Genomic DNA, 23,276 nt, shown 5'->3' with positions numbered 1-23,276 from the left:
CGCAGATGCTGCCAGACCTGCTGAGTTTTTCCAGGTATTTTTATTTTTGTTGGATTTCCAGCATCCGCAGTTTTTTGCTTTTATCTTTCTATTCCAGTAGCTGGCAGTTTTACAGATCTTTTTAATGCAAACAACTCTAATTTTAAACCTGACCAACCAAGCCCAAAGTGGCAATTCTACTTTGTACAATAGACCACAGTTACATCATGTTATCATTGATTCTTGTGAATAGGACTGCTGCCTTTTGCTCAGTCAAAAGTGAGTTTGCGGCATGACTTTGAATAGAACTGCTGGCATATTGGGGGACTGAAATCTGTCTTCAGTTACAGAGGCTGTCGGCAGCCAACTGTAGAAGTTTCAACAAGGGTGACCAATGATCCAGATTTTGAGATGAAGGCTGGTTTTCCTTCCCATGAGCAGTGTAGTTACCTTACAAAAACGTGTTACGTTTTTGTAATGATGTCGACAAATTGGGCAGAATTTTTACGTTGTCACCGAGTTTATTGTTTTAATTGAGCTCAAATTGTTCCCAAATCATCATTTTTGTTTACTTAAGAATAAACTTTTGAACTTATTTTTTAAACTGAGTTTATGTTGTCTTGAGAGAGTTGCTTTAGGGCATGAGAACATCTTCAATCTTTTTGTGGGGGGTGGGGTTTGTGTGATATCAGGAAAACATATGCTCCAGATCTGTAGAGATGGGATTCACAAGAGACGACGTTACTGAGGAGGCTGACACAGCAGGAAGTGGAACAATGCTTTTAGCCAAGTTTTGTGTTTTTATAATTAAGTTCAGCAGTACAAGATTTTTGCAGAAATATTATTTTCTAAACCATTGTGTACTTCTACCCATGAAAGGCAGCCATAGCTAGGCCTATTATTGCACTTCCATCTCTGCAATCAGTTATTCTGGGCCTACAGATCTGGTTGATGCAAAATTTTGCCTTCTGTTTACTTTCCTGCCTGTGTAGATTGACTTATTGTAGGGGTGGAAATGCAATATCTATTTTCATTTGAACAGAAAGACCCCAAGTGAACTACATAAATGCCATTTGGACTGTGGAACGTTTAACTTGGGACTGCAAATCTGCTTGACCAGGATGGAAGTAGGCCCTGTATTTAAATAGGAGAAGATTAAGTCATTCTGCCTACGTCCAATTCAGAATGTTTCAAGCTACTATTTTGCATCATTTTGTTAAAGTTCTGCTTTTAATTAAAATGTAACCCGGTCCACCACATAAAGCATATCTATTATGATTCATAAATGGTGGATGGATAGCAACCACTACATCTCTGTTCACAAGCATGCGGATACTGTAGTGTACTGCATGTTTGAGCTATTGGTGCTCAGGTTCTCACTCAGTATCCCAGATGGTCACTTGCGGGGCTATTTGGTTGGCATGGGGTAAAGAAACGCTTGCACAATATAAATGTTTCCCTACAAGGTGGTGCAATTTGGAGGAGCAGCAACCCAGGCTCCCTTTATCCACCTATTCGTATCCAAAATTAAGAGCCCTGGCACTCCATATAGTCAAGTGTGGGGGAAGATTGGGTGAAGTGGGATGGTGTGTGTGTTTATGTAATGGGGCAAGGGGAGAGGGTGAGAGTGACATAACAATAGTTCCAGCTGGGGAGTGGATTAAGAGTGTAGTATTGGGTGGGCGATCACAGATGGTACGTGTGTTTATGTGAGTGAAAAGGGAAGTCTGGAGAGAATAAGAATTTCTAACTCTGATTATTTGAATTGCCATGATTTAATAAGGTTCCTTCTAACACTACTGCATTTAACTTTGTGTACTCAACAAAATCTCCCAGCCTTGTGATATTCTGCAAATGTAAAACACATGGAACAAACGCTTTGAATAAGTTATGTTAAATCCTTTAAACCCTGTTTTCCTCATGAGGGATTTCAGCTCCTCTTCTTTGAGGATATAGCCTCTGACTTCCATCAAAAGCCGCTCCAACTCAGCCTGGAAGCCATCTTGCTGCTTCAACCTGCAATGAGTTGTCAGGCAACTGAACTCCAGCTCAGGCTGCTGCAACAACCTCCCATCCACTCAATCACTTCGACCAAAGTTGCATCCCATCGTATTTGCCAGGCTGCACTACAAAGTCTATACTCAGGCATCATACTGGTTTCCTAGCTGTGCTTGGGCCATCTGCTGCCAAACTTTTTCTATACCCAAACTACTGCTGCATCAGGGCTTTACTGAGCTCCAACCCCTCAGCAGCATGGAGCTATCAGCACCTTCTGGGGCTTCTCTGAACCCAGCTCCCTCGGTGGCATGGAATTAATGACAGCGCTTCAGCAGCACGGAGCCCAACTCTCCTCTTCATCTGCTTCTGACTCTGTCACATAGGCTTTCTTTTGCACGCTCCCGCTGCCACCACGCGTGCGCACACACAGCCCCCCCCGCGTAAACCTGGTCTGGTCCTGTGGTTGGGTTTTTGCAACACACACCTGGTCACATGATCAACTTTCAGTGCTGCACACCATGCAAGCGCATTGCTGATCCGACCCCAGCTTCCATCAAACCAGGGGCTGGCCTCCACCCCAAAAACCCACAGACCAAATTTAAAAGAGATGGATTTCCTGACAGAAACAACAATGCTGGTCTTCAGCAGCCTGATTACATTTGCAGGGAGCACTCAATCATTTCTATAGAAAGAGTTTAGTGATCACTCCATTAATTGAGTATTTGAGTAATATTGGTTACGGTTTTAAGTAATGAGTTCATGATTAATCTCTTATCTCCTGCCACATCTTATTTATACTGCACCCTTCAGTTGACCATTTCTGGGAGAACCATATTCTCTCCTCATATTTTCATCTTTCAGAAAACTCTTGTGTGACCTTTGGTTTCTCTCACTGGTTTTTCACTAATTTTATGAATGTGCATTTATTGAGTAAAATTTGACTCTGTAAAAAGAGTCATAACCCTGCTGTATAGCTCCATTTACAATTGGCTTATTTTTGAGCTGAAATAGGCTTGAAAAGGGCTGTGTATTTGAATAATCCATTGTGGGTGTTAGCACAAAGAATTGAACTGAGGAATATATTTGCATGCCTCACCAACTGTGAATGTATAACTGCTGGCAGCGAGAGATCCTTTTAGAAAATTTCCACAGCTACTGGGACCATAACAGAAAACTGAGTTGTAACCATTTCCCATTGAGCTTATCTAAATACAAATTATAGAAATATAATTTCATAGAATTGTAAAATGGTTATAGCATAGAGGTCATTTGGCCCATCATATCCATGCTAGCTTTCTGCAAGAGCAATTTGCCTAGTCTCCCACTCCAGCCTTTTCCCCATAGCCCTGCAATTTTTTTCTCTTCAATTAATTCTCCAGTTCTTTTGTGAAAGCCATAATTGAATCTGCCTCCACATCAATCTCAGGCAATGCATTCCAGATCCTACCCACAAGCTGCATTAAAATATTTCTCCTTATGTCGCCGTTGCTTCTTTTGCCAATCATCTTAAATCGGTGCCCTCTAATTCTCAATTTTTCTACCAATGAGAACAGTTACTCCCTATTTACTCTGTCCAGACCCCTCATGACTTTGAACACCTCCACCAGCTCTCCTTTTAATCTTCTCTTCTCCCAAGGAGAGCAGCTCAGCTACTCTAATCTATCCATATAACAGATGTGCCTCATCCCTGGAACCTTTTCTAATGCCTTCACATCCTTCCTAAAGTGTGGTGCTCAGAACTGGACAAAATACTCCAGTTGAGGCTGAACCAGTGTTATATATAGATTTATCATAACTCCCTTGCTTTTGTACTGATTTATTAAGCTCAGGTTCCCATATGCTTTATTAACCATTTCTCGATCTACCTTGCCACCTTCAATGATTCATGCACATATACTCCCGTTTAGAATTGTATCTTTTATTTCATATTGCCTCTCTTCATTCTTCCTACAGAATGAATCACTTAACACTTCTCTACATCAACTTCCATCTGCCACTTGTCTGCCATTCTACCAGCCTGTCCAGGTCCTTTTAAAGTTTATCACTATCCCCCTCGCAATTCACAATACTTCCAAGTTTTTGTCATCTCTAAAATTCTGGACTTGTGCCTTGTACAACCTAGTCTAGGTCATTAATATAGATCAGGAAAAGCAGGGGTCCTAACGCTGACCCCAAGGGATCTTCACTGTACACCTTTCTCCAATACGAAAAAAAACTATTCACCATTGTACTCTGTTTCCTGTCACTAAGCCGATTTTATATCCACGTTGCTACAGTCCCTTTTATTCTATGGGCTGTAACTTTGTTGACAAGCCAGTTATGTCTTTTGGAAGTCAACGTACACCACATCAAATACATTACCTTCATCAAACCCTCCGTTACCTCATCAAGAAACTCAAGCAAGTTAGTTAAATACGAATTGACTTTAACAAATCTGTGCTGACTTTCCTTAATTAATCCACATTTGTCCAAGTGCCTATTAACTTTGCCCCAAATTATTGTTTCTAAAAGCTTTCCCATCACTGAGGTTAAACTGACCAGCCTGTAATTCCTGGGTTTATCCTTGTACTCTTTTTCTTAAACAAGTGTGTAACATTTGTCATTCACCAGTCTTCTGGTACTAGTTCTGTATCTAAGGAGGATTGGAAGATTATAACCAATGCCACTGCAATTTCCACCCTGACTTCTCTGTGTCCTTGAATGCATCTCATCTAGTCCAGGTGACTTATCACCACTTAGTACAGCCAGCCAATCTGTTTGGGTTTGTAATGCAATATGATCTCTATGTACCGACTTTGTAGTCAGGTGACCTCTGCAGACAGGGCAGTTTTTGTAAGGAGCCATCTTGAGATGGGTTCAATAAAGACCTCTCACTGAGACAAACACTGAGAAGCTCCACAGTCCTTAAACATGAAATGTGGTGTCTGGAAGTGGAGATAAAACAGAGATTTAAAAATCCTAGAAATGTTATAGAGAAGACATAGCTCAAAAGTACACTAATATTCAAATCTGCAAAGAGCTCCTGGAAAAGGCTAAGGAAAAGCAACAGGTACCATAGGCTGCAAGTAAGATACTGATTGAGTTAATATGACTGTTGTAAGCTTCCCCCTCCCAATTCCTGTTGAAATGAAAGATAAGTGGCTCATTTGGCAGTTTTTCCATTTGCAATGGCAAAACTACGAGCTAGCAATAGATTTAATTAACAAGCCGGAACCTATAAGAGTAACCATATTTCTAACACTGTTGGGGAGGGACTGCTACAATTTGTATACCACCCTAAATCTAATCGATGAAAAAAGAAAACAGACAAAGATTTTGAAAGCCTTGAATGAATGCTTTGAACCCTGAGTGAGTATTACTTATGAACGCTATGTATTCAACACTAGAGCTCAAAATGAAACAGAACCACAGATTAGTATGTGACTGCGTAAACACAGCTTGCAGAATCATGTGAATTGGACAACTAAAAAATGAAGCTTATTAAAGATAGATTAGTTTCAGTGAGAGAAAGTCTACTGAAACATGAGAAACTGATGCTCAAGAAAGCGATAAGCATGTGCAGCAACGCAGAAGCTGTAAAACATCAGCCAGAGCATATGCATGGCAGAGCTGACCAGGCAATAGATTAGGCTCAGACACATTCCAGGTCGAAAGTGCAGAGTAATCGCAGACAAAGGGCAGGTTGCAACTACTGCGGTCGACATCACGCTAAGGAAAAGGACAATTGCCAAGCGTGGGGAAAGCAGTGTTTTAACTGCAAGAAGCTGAATCATTTCATGCGCCAGTGGCCATCTGTAAAGGCTTGATTTGCTTCTTTCTAGCCAAACACAAGAGATAACAGCAGTACAGTCTGATGCACTACACGCCATACAACAGGTTGGTTCTGTCAGTTCTTTAGGTGATAAATGGTTTGTGACTGTTATAATGATGACTGCAGAAGGAGAGTATCAAGTGCAGAGAAGTGTCAGATAGACAATGGTGTGTCATGCTACATAATGACCTTCACAGTCCTGTGCGAAGTAGTTCAACTACATGGAGATCCAAAAATGAAGCCCTCGAAAGTAAGGTTGAGGCTATATGATAGCACGCTACTCATACTGAGAGGACAAATTAGTCTGAGAGCCCAGTGCAATGGCAAGAAGAAAGATCTGGAGTTCCAGTTCACAAATGGGGCACAACATTATTTCAGCTGAAACAAGTCTAAAGCTTGGACTGGTAACCCTGAATGTGCCAACAAAGGTTTACAATGTGTCACAGCACACAAAACCATTAACTGCTGAACAGATCCTAGAGAGTACAAAGAAGTGTTTATAGGATTGGGATGTCTACCGAGAGAATATGATCTAGAAGTAGATAAGCGTGTAAGACCAGTTCAGCACCTGCCTCGAAGAGGCCCAGCTGCCCTCAAGTTAAGCCTAAAAGACAAGATAGAACAGCTAGAAAAGAGGGCAGTAATAAAAAAAAAAATGACAACTCCTACAGACTGGATTAGCAGAATGGTAGGAATGAAACAGCTTGGAGAGTATTGTTAGACCCAAAAGATCTAAATAAAGCACTGAAGAGACCACACTACCCCATGCCAACCATCGAAGGGATTTTGCCACAACTTGCCAAGGCAAGGATCTTTACTACCCTACATGCAAAGGATGGTTACTGGCAAGTGAAGCTGGATGAAAGCAGCAGCTTTCTAATGACATTCGGGATGCCATTCAGGAGGTGCAGATGGTAGCACATGCTGTTTGGCATTGCCACAACTCCAGAAGAGTAACAATGCAGACAACATGAAGGTAGTCAGTGATCTTCCCAGTGTGGAAGCCATAGTGGATGATGAGCTAGTCTATGGATGTGGCGACACAATGGAAGAAGCCATAGCCGACCATGATCAGAATTTAATATGACCGCTAGAGAGAGCTCACCAGATGAACCTGAAGCTGAACAAGAAAAAATTACAATTGAAGATGTGTGAAGTCAAGTTCAAAGGTCATAAACTAACGGCAAAAGGTCTTCACCCAGCTCCTGACAAGGTGAGAGCTGTAGCAGCGATGCAGCAACCAACAGATCAGAAAACAATGCAATGATTTGTTGGATTCATGGACCGTATAGCAAAATTTTTGCCTAATTTGTTGCCAGAATGTGAACCATTAAGCAAGCTCAATGCCAAACAAGTGCAGTGGTATTAGGGAACAGCAAGAAGCAGCGTTCACTAAAATCAAGCAACTAATGCGCCAACACCAGAGTTGAAGTACTGTGGCGTCAATGAAGAAGTCACCTTGCAGTGTGATGCCAGCAAGACAACCTTGGGAACAACCCTAATGCAACAAGGACAACCAGTTGCATTTACATCCAGGACACTAATGCAAATGGAACGACACTACGCACAGATTGAGGAAGAGTGCCTAGTTGTTGTTTTTCTTTGTGAACATTTTCATCAATACCTGCTTGGGGGAGACAAAGTAATAGTGGAGTCCAATCACAAGCCACTTCAAATCATTTTTCTCAAACTGCTACTATCTGCTCCAAAGCGTCTGCAAAGAATGTTACTTCATTTACAAAGATATCATCTAGACATGACATACAAGCACATCACTGACATGCTGTCGAGAACAGCGATGCCCATGAAGAAAGTTGAGGATGCAACAACAAAACGTGAAATCTTCCAGATTCAATGGGAAGCAGCAGCTCGACATAATCTGGAAGGCACCAACCCAGCAGGGACAGTGAATCGTGCCTTGCTCAAATCAAGTGAACTACACCTCACAATGCAACTCTCCAAGCATTACAAGATGTGGTGATGAAAGGATGGCCTGAGAACATCAAGGACACACCTGTGGTCACTAGCATATTATGCATATGATATGGAGATGAACTGAAAGCTCAAGATGGCATTTTGTGCAAAGGAAATAGAGTCATCATCCCTAAGGAGATAAGAGGAGAGATGCTGAAGCACATTCATGCAATACATCAAGGAACTAAAGTGAGCTGAGGAAAATAAGAGAAGTATTCCACAGGCCAAACATGAACAATGAAAGTAAAGACCACATAGGCCAGTGTGATGCGTGTAATAAGTACCAAGCTAAACAGGCTAGAGAGCTGTTGATGACATCCCAGACAGGCCATGGATGAAGCTGGGCGAAGACCTTTTCACTATAGCAGGAATTGATTATCTTGTCATTGTAAACTACTGGGAATCAGACCAGCTGACTTTAGCAGAGAAATACTAGAATGCCTGAAAGCACACTTCAGTCTTGTGGCATTCCAGACATTGATGAGTTACAATAGTCCTCAGTTTACAAATGAAGGACTCAGTCATTTTACAAAGGATTGGGAAATTCAACATTCTGCACTATCCCCAGTTAGATGGAAAGGCTGAGGTGGCAGTAAAAATTGCCAAAGGACTTGTCAAGAAATCGAGCAAATCTAGCACAGACATATACAAAGCAATCCTTGAGTGGTAAAATACACTGACTGAAGACATGGAAGGTAGTTGAATCCAAGAACTAATGTCATGCCGCATGCAAACTACTCTTCCAATAACAAAAAAAAGCCACTGAAACCAGAAGTAGTGGCAGGCCTGAGTGAAAAAATGAAGGTGAATCAGCAGAAAGCGCATTTCAGTTTGATAAGACTGCCAAACCATTACCAGAGCCAGTCAGGGTACAAACCTTCAATGCTCTCAATAGGAATCAGCCTATGTGAAAACTTGGGACATGCATAGACAATTTGTCACTTCCACCACGTACGATCGTGGTGACCAGCAATACACCAGTGCGACCACAGACATATACGCACAACTACCAAAGCTGTTCCTTCACAGCAATTGGCAGTCAAGAAGAAGGGATCTCACCAATTGTACAGAGTGCAGAACTACCGTCAATCTCAGAGGTCCACGTGTCCCCAACAACTGCAATAGATCAAAATTAGGGGTTGCCATTTTAGGCCAGAGATGTGGAGAAATTTTTTTGAGGGTTTGTGACTTTAGAACACTGCCTCAGAAGGCAGTGGAGGTGGGTATATTGATTATTTTTAAGGCGGAGGTGGATAAATTTTTGTTGGGCAAGGGTTTGATGGGAATGTGGAATTTGGCACACAAACAGATCAGCCATGATCTTAATGAATGGCAGAGCAGACTCGAGGAGCCGAGTGGCCCACTCCTGTTCCTATTTTGTAGGTTCTTAACAACAATTACCAAGGCAACAAGTACCATGGACACACTCTCTGGACAAGGAATATCATCCAGACGAACAGCCAATGGCGATACACGCACATACCATTAAGAGAGCTGCACAATTTAAAGACTGTATGCAATGCAAGTGCAGAGACTGACTAGTAGGACAAACGGTTGTTAGTGCATGATAACAGTGAGTGTATAGGGGTAACTTGTGTAACTCAGTTATACATGATCGTGCATGCAAATTTGTCTTTTGTTCACTAGGAAAAGGGGGATGTTTGCATTTTTCTTCGTTATGAGAAGGGGGGTGTTTGGGTTTGAAATACAATCAATTTTACATGCCCCATCTGGCATTCCGTATTCAGATGACCTCTGCATGAGGCAGTCTCTATAAGCAGTCATCTTGAGACGGGATCGATAAAGATCTCTCACTGAGACAGACACTGAGACACTCTGCTGTATTTAAACATGAAACACTATCTAATACCCTCACTTCATCAATTTTTAACTCACCCAGTGTCTCCGCTACCACCTCTTTCACTATGATTTGGGCAGCATCATCTTCCTTGGAAAGGCAGATACAAGATACTCATTTAGTACTTCAGCCATGGCCCCAGCTACCATGCGTAAATTCACTTTAAGGTCCCTAATTGGCTCCATTACTCCTTTTGCCACCCTTTTACTATTTATATGCCTGTAGAAGATTTTTGGATTCCCTTTTATGTTAAACTTCTAGTCTCTTCTCATACTCCCCCTTTGCCTCTCTTATTTGCTTTTCCACTTCCCCCTCTGAACTTTCTCTATTCAGCCTGGTTCTCAATTGTATTATCGACCTGACATCTGTCATATGAACCCATTTGTTGCTTCATCTTACTTTCTGTCTCTTTCATTAGCCAGGGAGCTCTGGATTTGTTTGCCCTACCTTTCCCCCTTGTGAAATATACCTTGACTGTATCCAAACCATCTCCTCTTTAAAGGCAGTACATTGCTCCAAAACATTTGCTTGGAATGCTGGGCTGAGTTTCAAACTGCTGAGGATGCCTGTGTTGTACTTTTGACTGCCACTAATTGGTGAGCAGTAACAAAAAAAATTATGTAGGTGAAAAAAAAAGCCCATGATCAATGCAACTATTGGTCACTTCATTCGGGTCATTCCAGCAAAAAGACTTACTGGTGAAGTGTGGGTCAGGAAGTTAAGATAAACACTGTTCTCCTGTCTGGTTTCACTCACTTGAGAGGATCGGAGGGGAATTTTCCACTTTTCTTCCCCACTTTTTGGATATTTTGTCCATCTTAGGAGATTACATGGCTATTGGGAAGTAGGGAGTATCTAGTCACAATACTCCAGGCATCATGAATGTGGGGCAGATTTGACAGCCTGTGTCTTCCAATTGTATATGTTTGTAAATTTAACCCTTGAAGTTACTGGATCATTCTGGTAAGCCTACTCTACCCTTCCTCCAAGACCAATACATCCTTCCTCCGGCACTGTGCCCAGAACATCAAACCACCAAATCTGAATAGAAACTTTAAATTGAAATACTATACTATCTTGAACCTATCTATCCTTGTGAACCACCATTCCATTTCTAATGTCCCTTTCTTCTCCAAGGCCCTTGAGCATGTTGTCATCTTTAAGTTTCCATCTTTCCCTCAACTTCATCTTCAAATGTATTCAGTCAACCTTTGCCCCTCAGAGCACCAACTGCTGCATCTTCCTCACGTGCGTGCTGGAATATCTTTGCAGATAGGGGTTCAGCTGTCATGTGTATGCTGATGACCCTCGCCTCCTAACCTTCCATTGTCTGTATGCTACCAGGCTACTTGTTCATCACCTAGTCTCAGATGAGCCATAACTTTCTCCAGCTAACTATCAGTGAGGTCAAAGCTAAGGTCGTTGCCCTACCAAGACCTCTTGCCACCAGTTCCATCCCCTCCCTGTCCACTTGGCAAGGACCAGGCAGTTTCCACCTTCAATACCCAAGCCAATCCCAAAGTATGATTTCACTCCATATCCTCAACATCAACAAAGACCACCCTATTTAATCTCTCACCCTCACCCACCTTCAATCCCAACCTCAACCCACTTGCCATTGAAACCTTCATTTAAGCTTTTCTTATCTCCATACTTAATTGCACCAATGCTCACCCGACTGGCCTTGCATCTTCCATGGTCTCTAAACTTCAGTTCATCCAAAGTTCCACTGTCCCATTGTCCCATTTTAGCTGGCATATATTAACACCCCAACCCCCCAACAATTCAATTAAAATTCTGCCCCTTCAATTTAAATGCCTCTATGACCATGCCCCTCTTTATCTCTCGTGTAGTTTACCTAGAAAAAAGGAGCGTTGCATTTTATTTCCCATTTTAAAAATCTTGTGTGGTATGGTCTAATGTAAAATAATTGGAATGATTGTACTGCTGTTTGCAAAATGTTTAAATAGAGGGAGCACTCGTATACTAATGTCTGTCTGAGGATTCTCTCGGAGTTTTTGGTAGAAGGGGCATCACTCAGCCACAGTCTCAAATGGATCTTGACATTGAATATTTTCCTTGTCATATAATCCAGTCTTCCTTTTAATACTTAATAATCTGTATCTTCTACAGCCATCTTGATCATATAGTAACATTGTTTTTATGGTGACTATGATCAGTATTGTAGAAATCATAGTGTTTATTTTCTTTCCTGTGTGCTAGTTTCTATGCATATTTTTTCTTCCAATAAAGTTTGTGTGTCTTGTTTCAGGGCTTGCAGGGTTTGCACGCCTCTGCCCAGGAGACCAGTATGAGGTGAGGAAATATTTTAAACAGAAGACTTTTTTTTAACTCAAACCAACCTCAAAGATTCTAAATACTTTCCTTTAACCGCATTAAGAAAAGTATCACCCATTCTGACATGGTATGTTTTTAGGCAGTGTTTGCAAGATGTTGACATATCATTACATGGGTGGTGAAAGTTCTTCTTTTATTATATTTTAAGATTAATGTGTCCTGCAATCCTCCTGTAGTTTGGGACATTCACATTGAGTTCTTTAACTTCCTGATTCCCAAAACCATGCGGTAATAGTTTTCCTAACTCTCAGAATTGTCGTCCTTCTCCTCAACGGAAGATGCTGACTATTTGCTGCTGTATGGCTCCACTGGTCACCCATTAGTAGCACACCTCACCCTAGGGGCTGTTACTCTTATGTGAGCTTCAGCAGGCTAATCAGACAGGAAGCGTAAGCCTGCTCCTGTCCTTCACCAATGTCCACATGTGCACTTGCTTCCAGCTGAGGATCACCAGGCAATGATCGTGAACCATAGAATGAGGAAAAATTCATGGCACAGAAGAAGGCCATTCATCTCATTGTGTTCGTGCTGGCTGAAAAAGAGCTATCCAAACTAATCCCACCTTTCCAGCTCTTGGTCTTACACCTTGTAGGTTATGGCATCTTAAGTGCATAACTGAGTTTTTTAAATATAATGAGGGTTTCTGCCTCTATCACCCTTTCAAGCAGTGAGTTCCAGGCACCACCACCCTCTGAAAAGTTTCTCATCGAGCTCCCCTCTAAACCTTCTAATTACTTTAAACCTATGCCCCAGGTTATTGACCGTCCTAACAAGGGAAATAGGTCCTTCCTATCCACTCCATTCAGACCCCTCATAATTTAATGCACTTCAATTAAATCTCCCCTCAGCTTCCTCTTTTCCAAAGAAAACAACCTCCACCTATTCAATCTTTCCTCATAGCTGCAATTTTCCATTCTTGGCCGCAGCCTCATAAATCTCCTTTGTACCCTCTAGTGCAGTCACCTCCTTCTTGTAAAGCGGTGCCCAGACTGTATGCAGTTCTCCAGCTGTGGCCCGACTGGTGTTTTATTCAATTCTAGCATAACCACCTTGCTCTTATTCTCTTGACTACTTTATCGACCCGTCCTGCTACCTTCGGAGATCTTATAGACCTGCATTCCAAGGTCGCTCTGTTCCTCTACACTTCTCAGAATCCTCCCTTTTATTGTGCATTCCCTCACCTTGTTTGTCCTCCCCAAATGCACCACCTCACACTTCTCCAGATGGAATTTCATTTGCTACTTTACTTTTCCTTTGACCAGTCCACTGATAACTTCCTGCTTTTTGCAGAGCCATTGGGGAATTTGCTTGAAAGAACAGTGGAGCAAAGTTTCCATTTTTATTCTGAGCAACCGTGAAGACATGAGCTGTTTGGAATGGTGCACTGAGACAAATGGCTGAAAATTGTAAAATGTATTTAGAGTGGAAGATTCTAAGTAACCAATATCGTAATATTACTGCAGTAGAAATATCCAGATGTTTCTGTCTGACCACAGCTTCGCTGTAAATTTTGATCTGAAAGGGAGTAGAGGGATGAATACACATGATGAATCATAAATCCATCTAACATCTCTTGCCAGATATTCATGAAATATGGTCGCCAGCGGTGGAAGTTGAAAGGTCGCATTGAAGCAAATGGGAAGCAAGTGTGGGATGGTGAGGAGATGGTATTTCAGCCTCTTGTTACAGAGTTCCTCTCAATCAAGGTAAGGAATTCAGGGTCACTCATGAACAGCAATGTTCATTTCCCACCTTTCAGTTAATACGATTCATTAAATAAAATCAGTTTGTGTTCTCAGATGATGCAAGGAGACACTCTACATAACTTTGTTTACTTAACATGTTCCTGTTTACAAAGAAAAGCTCTCCAGCAGGAGGTCAGTTTATGCTGAGATCTCTCACAAATTAACTATTAAGAGAAGTGACTCTGCAGCCTTTATTGCCACAGACTGCCAGACATAAAAAGCTGAATCCTGAGGCCAAAATTCAAGCCTTGGACCATCAATCCTGGCTGTACTAAAAATAAAATCATTTTAAGCCAAAGCTGAAGTGTAAACAAAGACTGGAAGATAAAATTCTTCTTTTCTGTTCCCGCCCTCCTCTCTGCTTCAATGTTTCTTACAAGAATGTCCAAGTCATCTCCTGATCCTCTAAGGCCTCATGCACTGCTCCCTCTGACTGTCCAGCTGAACTTAACATAGGGACAACTGCAATTGCTAATCTGCATGTTTCCATTCTATGCACAGCTCTTTGTACAATACTGTGCTAGCCCATGCCAAACTGTTTGGTTCCGTTCCTGATCTTAAGATGGTCTTAGTGATTGTGATGGTTTTTGTCTGGACCATATGGATAGAGAGAGATGCAGTAACGGGAGGTTAGTACCAAGATATATAGGTGCTTGTTGACCTGTGGTGTTCATAAATCGCGTTGTCAAACTTGGGCTCTGTGTAAATGGAAATAATTAAAAACTGTTGCACAGATTGAAAATTGTTTTGAGTTTGCAGTATGCCCACTAGACTCGATGGGGAAAAAGTCACCCTGTATTTTGTACATCTCACCGTAGTTGCTTACAGCATGATGGTAGGCTCCTTTTTTTTTGAAGGCTTTGACTTCTTGCTGGGGTAACAGTCACACAGGGCAGAATTTTATGGCAGCGGGATTTTACGTTCCCGCTGAAGTCAATGGGGTTTAAAATGGCTCGCTGCATTTTACGGCCCCATCCCCGCCGAAACGGCTGTAAAGTTCTGCCCACATACACTAATTGTTTGTCATTGCAACACCCAAGTTCCCATTCGTCATATGTGAGCCCTAATGGTGAGAGTTGTCAGACTGTTCAATTGCACGGGCATCATAGCTGAACCTGATCCTTCCTGTCCTGATTAACTTAACCAGGAAAGGTCAAGGGAATTGGGGGCATCACGAGGAAGTAAAGAGAATGGGAATTCTTGCTGATCATTCCCACCTTCCCCCCCCCCCCCCCCGCCCTAATCCCAGGGCACAGGCAAAATGTAACATTGCCACTTTATCTGAGATCGCTTGACCCAGGCTGGGAATTGAGCCTGGAACTTTCCTGTCCTGTGTCTCCGATATCCACAGGCTAAACTCACTGGCCTGTCAGTGAAGCCAGGTCCAGTGAGATTTAAAATGGAGCAGAATGATGGTTATCTTGGATTTTAGTAAATTTAGTAACCCTTTAAAATCAGACAGCACCTCAGAATCTGAGGATTGGTTGTCAAGCTACTCATTTTCTGATAGTCTGTAATGGCCTGAGAAGGCGCCAAAAATAAATCTGTATTTTGACTCTGCTCCTCTTTCCCCCTGCCCCACAGCCCCCCAATGGAGGACAAAGAAAAAGTTTTTTTTTTAAGATGCAAGAAGAAATATTTGAGATTAGGGAGGGAAGAAATTTCAGGAGCAGATATTAATCTGGGTTTCTGCAATGGATGAGTCATTCTTTTGGCCTACTACAGCTTCAAAAATACTCTGCATTGCAGTGCTTTTGTCTATGTGTTAACATAGCGAACAAAACAGCACTTAAAGCAGCAGCAGCAATATGGAATGCTTCATCCATAATGTGGAAGGCATTAGTGCATGACATCTTTGGTCTTGATAAGAACTGTTCTGGAAAGCTGACTTCAATCAGTTCATTCTTGCAGGTAACAGAGCTGAAAAGCCTGGCGAATCACGTCATAGTTGGCAACGTCTCCTGTGAAACAAAAGATTTGTTTGCAGCCCTGCCTCAGTCTGTCGCTGTGGATATCAATGACCTGGGAACTATTAAACTCAGCCTAGAGGTCATTTGGAAGTAAGTCTTTCATAGTCTAAAAACCAGATGAGATTAGTCTTTTGTAGTATATTCATGGTACGGAAAATGCTTTGTCCGCAGCAAGAACTTGTAAGAATATTAGATAATCAAAGGACTACTTTCATCTGGTTACAATGGATCTTTCACATGCAATCTGCTACAAGTTCTGCTGTGATTTTTACAAGTGTGTCATTCAGAATTATTGCACAACTGCAGAGGACCCGCTTAGCTCAAGCCCTTTTATTAAGAGTGCACTCCTTGTTTTATGCAGTTTTCAACAGAATTGTACATATTTATCAGCAATTCAACAAAAATTTTGCAGAACATACAAAAAAAGGAAAAATCCAGATGCACTTCCAGACCTACACTGTGCAATCTGTGCACATCATTAAATGCCCCCAACCCCACCCCACCCCACCCCCAGTCATACAACACCTTGAGATGTAATAAAAAGCCTTGCCCTACCACCCCTTCCCTCAGAAAATCAAGCAAGCTCCAGCAGACTGCAGTGATTGGTTCCCCTACTCTTGCCAGCCCACCTATCTTCTATGATGTGAGAGTTTCCACCCTAAGGAAATTTTCCTGCTATATTTTGTGCATTCACTGCTAAATTTTCATTCGCTATACACACTGGCCACTTATTCCAGAGGTTGACAACTCTCTGTGGAAAAGAAGTAACATCCTGAGATTTGGCATAACTGTTGTGGCTTGTGCTGATGCCCCTTAGTTCTGCCCTGCCTATCAAACTCTAGTAACTTAATCCGCATTGACAGAATCCAATTCCTTCATAATTTTAAGTACTTCAATCTTACCTCTTTGAAGCCTACACTTTTCAAACCTATCCTGCTAACTAAGGGCACTTGAACTAGGGGCTGAGGGTCCTTAATTAATTGGGCGGCCCTCCTTCGAACCTTTTCCAGTATGATCCTCTATCTCACCATACAAGGGGACCAAAACCATACATACCTGTATCTAAACAAGGTAAGAATAGGACTTTTAATTTTATAGTTAATTGTCCTCCATGTGCATCCTAACAGCATGTACACACTCACAACAGTACTGTTTATCTATTATCTACATGATGAGCAGCTCCAATAAGAATAGGGCTAAAAGTCCTGAAACTTGTCAAAGCAAGAGAATAGTAAACCTTTCAGCTCACTGAGGTCAAGATTATTTTGCAGTATTCTGTAATCAAATCCCATTTAAGGATTAAAAGGAAAAACAGAAAACCCTGAAAACTCTCAGGTCAGACAGCCTCCACGGAGAAAGAAAGAGTTAATGTTTCTGGTCAATGACCTTTCATCAGAACTGAAAATTTAACTCCCCCCGATCGTCTCCAACCTACTGTTTCCAATATTTTCTGTTTTTATTTAAGGTTTCCAGCACCTGCAATATTTTGTTTGGGCCCAATTAATGATTGTTCTTCAATAAATTGGGGTTTTACTCAAGGGTGGCCCATGAGCTTTACTCGATTTTTTTGGGGCCCTTCTTGGATGCTGGTTTTCATTCGTCAGGCATTTTCAGAAGCAATTTCAGACACAGGTGTAGAATATGTTGGTTATCTTCAGTGGGTTTTGTTTTGTTCTAAAGGGGCTTAAATCAACTGACCACAAAGGCCTAGCACCAGCAGGCTCTGGCGGTGCATGAAGGGAAAAAAAGAGTAATCTTAAGTATGGAGCTATTCAAATGTTACTATACATAAACGTCAAGATTATCAGAGACATTGTTTAAATCCCAGTGCCAACAACAGGAATAAATTAATTTACATGTAATATTCTTCTTTTCTCATGTCTTGCCGGGATATAGTTCTGTGGTTGCCAGTTGCCGCCCCCTATGTCAAGCAACTGGCTGTCCATTTATGAACTTTGATGCAGAGTGCAGGTAGACTATTTGATTGCAGGACCCATCATTTCTGGCACCAGTGCTGTCCAAGCTTCCACACTTTCCAGCAGGAATATTGATTAATTTCGAGAGGGAGCCCTGCCTGACTGCTGACCCTGTCCCCCCTGCCCCTCACCCCTAAACCAGGAGTCCTTAGGCCAGCTGCCTTTCCCCTGTTGGTCCTGGTTCATATCAGTTCACCAAATGCAGATTTGGAATTGAACCTAGGACTTTATTCTCCCATTCACTTCTTAGCTAGGTAAATTTGCTGTGTGATCAAGGAAGCAATAGTCTGTTACATAGTTAAACTTGGTGAACGTCAGTCAGCTGATAAAGTTGTCCACTTAGGAATGACATGGGTATGGATTTGGGGAGTTTTAATCTCACTAAAACTTAATTGTGTAAGTACAGTGGAAAATGGGATCTGTGCACAGCATGGTTTTATTGCCTTGCTCTCCAGAGATGGATTATCTCTGCTGTTAATTTTTTCAGTCATTGTGCTTCTCCCTAGTTAGCATTGGATTAACCCCCATCTGCAATTAGATTGGATCTTGAATGAGGGTTGGTTGCTAAAGTGTCTTAAGATTTGGGAATTGTGGCCTGAAGACCCTGTAATATGAATAGAACAAGAACTACCAGGTTTTAGCTTCTTTCTGCTGCCTGGGTGATTTTGAACAATACAGAAGCAGCTAGCTCTTTGTTTCCTTCAAAAGGCCTCCAATGCTTCCCCTTCCTGCATTGATGACTATATTGATGCTCATCCGATCTCACATCGTTAAATAAAAAGCTTTGAAGAAAACACTTGACTCCAAGCAAGCCCCCCTCTTGCAAGTAACTTTCCATCCCCTTACACAAATAGTTTAGATTATACATATTATTCACTTTTGCCCTTCCTAACAACACTGTTGGTGTACCGACACATGCACTCCAGCAGTTCAGGAAAGTGGCTCACCACGATCTTTTCAAAGGCAATTGATGATGGGCAGTGAATGCTGGTCTAGCCAGTGACACCCACTTCCCATGTAAGAATTTTTTAAAATGCTCTTTGTTACCTTCTTTCAGTGTTTTTATATTCAAGCCCTATCCGATACTGTCTGCATCACAGGGCTGCAGTTCCTTCGGTTCTCTAGTGCAGGGTCAATGTAAGGATTTGTATTTTTTTGAGTAATGAAACTTTGCATGCCCCCCCCAGGCTGTTGGGGTTTGTGTCAATTGTTTATGATGAGGTGGTGCTTTCCTTCACTCTGTTGGATGGAAAAGGATGCTGAGGCAGTAGGACAGACGTTTTGCCACAAGACAGAGGGGGGAATATCCATGTCCTGATGGTCAATACTTAAACACTTTGCTGGTGATCTTACAAAAAGTAAGAGAACAGGTTGATCAATGAATGAATCCGAATGTTAGATTGCTAACCAAAGAGGAGATCACTTGGCACTGATGCTGAATTTTGGCGCCAGTGAGGACGTTTGTTTATTTGAATGTTCATGGGTTGTATCAGCTTTTAATTTGGAATCTTTAACCAAACTGAAGTAGTCTTTAGTGTTTGGAGTTAATATTCCATATGTAAGTTCCCCACACTCCACTGTTGCTTTGGAATTTCAATTTTTGATGCAGGAATTGGATTCTAGAATTAATAATGCAGCTAATTGATGAGATTTTTGTTGGCCAACGATATTATGGAAAATGGGGCAAAGGTGGGTATATGGAGTCAGGTTACAAGATCAGCCATGATCTCATTGAATGGTAGCAAAACAAGCTTGAGGAGCTGAGTGGCCTGTTTCTGTTTCTATATTCTTATGGTAAGTTGTGTAAATCTTGTGGTTAGTTAGATCCCAAAGAGTGACATTTGTTGAAAAACAAAAAAAAAATCATCCTTTAATCAGCACAAGTCTAATCCCTTTCTCCCAAGTGTGTAATGCTGGTGTTACAGATCATTCAGAGTTTGTATTTGATCTAGTTTTGCACAGTTCAATGGCCAGTCCAAGGGGGTATGCTAGAAACCAATTCATTTGTAATGGTTGTTAGCTGGAGAGCTAAGGTCACTTTCAGAAGAACTTTCCAAGTCTTATGAGTGCACTGAGGTCAGTGTTAGGCAATCAAATCCCAATCTCTGCACGCACTTTTGTATCATATTCGAATTCGAGCTTTCTATTAGCCAAAGAATACTGAAGTAATCAGAGTGCTGAAAATATGACTTTAGTGAACTTGCAGAATAACTTAAAATATTCAGCATAGTTCTCCTTAACTTTTTAACATGAACTTAATACCTTGCAGTTTAAATGCTGTGATTGTCATCAACCTCTTGGGCCTCTTGTGAGGACGTGACTAATTTTTCTTTTTGCTTATGGGTGTGTTGGGATCGGCTGATGTATTTTTGTCCATGCATAATTCCTGATTTCCCCTCAAGTCATTTGTTTTAGGAGTTTGATTAATCAAGCTTGACTAGTTCTAGACAAAGATCTGCTTAAAACATGATTAGAAATTTGCACATCCCACCATGAGCGTAGCAAGAAATAAGTAATATTCCCTAACCACCATGCTGTTTACACTATTAAATCCATTATTCTGCAAGCTGATATAGTGGCTGGAATTCCCTTCAAAAGGTCCAAGTTTGAATGTCACATTCAGAATCATTGTCTTTCAACGTACTTGTTTCCTCAGTGCCTCAGTGTGTAGACGTTTGCCCTCATGTAACTGAGCTGTTCAGACCAGAAAAATTGCAGTTCAACCCATGGTCCATGCTAAATTTAGGGTGAGCTTAGCTAAAGCAGTATTTAAGGTGTCCTAGTTGGTCTAGGTCTCCCCTGGGTGAAGGAGGATGGGGAGCAGAATTGGCAGTCCATGCAGGATAGAGGGTATGTGTGCACCCGGTTGTGTGTGCGCTTTCAGGATGAAGTAAGAAAAGAGAAGCAAGGCCTTCCTTTATATTCCACACTCAGTAAAATATTGAAAGAAGGAGATTATTAAGTAAGAGAGACTTTGATTTATGTGGCACCTTTCACAATGTCCCAAAGCACCTCACAGCCAATGAAATACTTTTAAAGTGTATTCACTGTTGTAATGTAGGGGAAACATGGCAGCCAGTTTGTGCATGGTAAGACCCTTGAACCTGCAATGGGATAAATGACCAATTAAACTGTTTAGTGATGTGTTTTGAGGGATATATATTGGCCTGGGTACTGGGGGAGGGGCTCCCCAACTCTTCGGATCTCTGGAGACAGCAAACAGGGCCTCAGTTTATCACTTTGTCTAAAAGGCAGCACCTGGGACAACAGAGCACTCCCTGTATCGCAGTGGAACTTGAACCCACAAATGTCTGACTCCAAGGCTACACTACGTATACTGACTCCAACCCCCTTCCTTCCCCCATCAATGCTATTGCTACAGGATTATTTTTCTGCATCTTTCAATATAATTTAACAATACCCAGCAATAAGCACTGTTGAAAAGAGGCAACAATTTGTGTTTATGTTAAATACCTGTACTAATCTCAGAGCAGCTTACCATGTACTGAATCTCAAATTTAGAATGTGTGGAAAATATCTTGGCAAGCAAGTCATTCCATTGTATGTTGAAGTGCTAGCAGTGCCTGTGTATCGTGTCTTATTTAGCTCATGTTATCTCTTTCAGTCCATTCGACAAAGATGATCAAACGACTGCTGCAAGCACTGTCAACAAAGTGCCCACTGTGAACAAGCGATTCTCCACCTACAACCAAAGTCCGCCAGATACCCCATCCCTGCGGGAACAGGCCTTTTATGTAAGTCTTTCTGGGGGTTTACTTGTATGTGGTGCTACTGTGTATTCTGTCATGGGTGCCCTGATTGTATGGACACTTTGTGGAACTGCCCAGACTGGTATATTTCTTGAAATGTGAGAAGTGCTTTCCCTGACTATATCTTTTGCAATCCAAGCTGCAGGTAAAGCAAGTCACATTTGGTACAACCCAGTTGCTCTGTTATTTTAATTTTGCAATCTGAAGATTGGTGCCTTGGTTCAGATTTGACTTTGTTTGATTTACCAATGGGCAGCCTGGCATTAATATGGACCTGCTGTTTGCCTGCACTGTTTGAAAATGAGTGAGTGTGCACACTTATGGAAGGGAAGAGAGAGTGCTATCCCCATGTATGCTGCACACAGTAAAATCATCGGTTATCCTTTATAAACATGTTTACGATTTCACTGCACCTCGGGCACAGAGACCCTTTCACTCTGGCTGTATGGCTTGCACATTCTTAGCACCAAGTTGTCATAGTGACAGAGGAACCAAGGAGGGAGTGAAAAAAGGCTGGCTGGCTAACAAAGGGAAACTGGTATGGGAGAGGGGAGACACGAGAGAATGCTACATTCTGACTGAAGCTGTTAATAAGTTAGAACACTCGGGTCTACTTCTGCAGCCAAAGGCACAAAGATGTGTAATTCAGTAGGTAGTTAACCTTGTGTTTCCCAACTGCAATCACAAATTATAATTCTCTGTATTTAATGAGTAATTTAAATTGTACAGTTGTCATTTTTTTCCTGGCCTCAGTACCAAAGCTGTACTCTCACCAGTTAATGCTAGAAAATTAACCTCTGTTGAAATTCTTCAGTATCGGAGGACTGAAATTGAACATCCTGGTTCCATTTTATAAATTCCTGAGTGATAGAAAGTAGGCAACTAAGGAGCTATGTTTACTATGAATGTGTTGATACTATTGATGGACAGGAATGTTCCTTCATGTACTGCTTTCTGGAAGATGCAAGGTGATTAAATAACTGCAAGCTGATGGCTGTGACACAGTGGCCTCTGTGTGCATGCTTATTTTTATTGGAAAGTAGGGCCTAATCCATTTCCCCATCCGCCTCCTCCTTCCATTTGCTTTGTTTCTAGACATCATTTGAGAATGTTTAGTTTATTAATTTGCTTTAGTTTGAGTTTGTGAAGTAATTGTTTTGTTTAGGTCCCTCCAAGGAACAGTCTGCTTCCTTTGTTCTGATATGTTCAGCTTTCTGAATATTGCATTTAGTCTGGTAGTTTGCATGTGGTGATTAGGTCATGGTCAATCTGTGGGTCTGTAGGGTGGAGCATGTCCTCAAATAAACCAGTCAAATGACTACACGTTGTTGCTTATTATCTTGCTGCCCTTATCCTGCTTTCCTAAAGGAATCGCTGGATGATGATTGGGAACCCTTATTCCAGCCTGGTGGCACTGACACCGATGGTAACACCCTCCTCCGCTGCCCCACTTTTGATCAGCTGCTCCAACAGACCAGATTGCACCCAGGTCTTTTCTGAGCTGTCTGACTCAGTCAGTCATTGGTTAAACTTGCTGAACCACCACAGAAGCCCATTTAGCAACTTGCAGTTGGCTTCGTTCTGTTTCTGCTGCTCTCTGCTCAGTTTATAAGGGTGTGAACTTTGTCTTTGTAGCACTCTGCAGCTGAGGTGGATGACAAAACTGGAACATTGGCAGAGGCCACAGGCTGAGGGAGGGCATGGTCAACAGATTATAGGGCAGCAAACCACTCGGAGTCAAAGCAAGGTCCATATTGTAAGGAGGCACCTCAGATATTTTGTATGGATGTGAAATGTTTGCAGCCTCAAATTGCCCTGAGGTTTCATTCGGACTTTG

General features: G+C 41.8%; 1 protein-coding gene across 5 annotated transcripts in view; it reads left to right on the top strand.

Annotated features, from left to right (window-relative positions):
• Window positions 1-23,276, top strand: part of ripor1 (RHO family interacting cell polarization regulator 1) — a 353,552-nt gene that overhangs the window by 289,648 nt on the left and 40,628 nt on the right. For all 5 annotated transcript variants that reach the window (XM_041191363.1, XM_041191361.1, XM_041191359.1 and 2 more), the window contains exons 9-12: window positions 11,893-11,936; window positions 13,559-13,684; window positions 15,635-15,783; window positions 21,295-21,424. In XM_041191363.1, the coding sequence (XP_041047297.1) occupies window positions 11,893-11,936; window positions 13,559-13,684; window positions 15,635-15,783; window positions 21,295-21,424 (449 nt within the window). The remainder of the gene's footprint in view (window positions 1-11,892; window positions 11,937-13,558; window positions 13,685-15,634; window positions 15,784-21,294; window positions 21,425-23,276) is intronic.

This window comes from Carcharodon carcharias, chromosome 7 (genome assembly GCF_017639515.1).
Source record: "Carcharodon carcharias isolate sCarCar2 chromosome 7, sCarCar2.pri, whole genome shotgun sequence".
Classification (NCBI taxonomy): domain Eukaryota; kingdom Metazoa; phylum Chordata; class Chondrichthyes; order Lamniformes; family Lamnidae; genus Carcharodon; species Carcharodon carcharias.
Note: the sequence above shows the minus strand (reverse complement) of the source record. Positions and strands in the feature narration are given on the sequence as shown.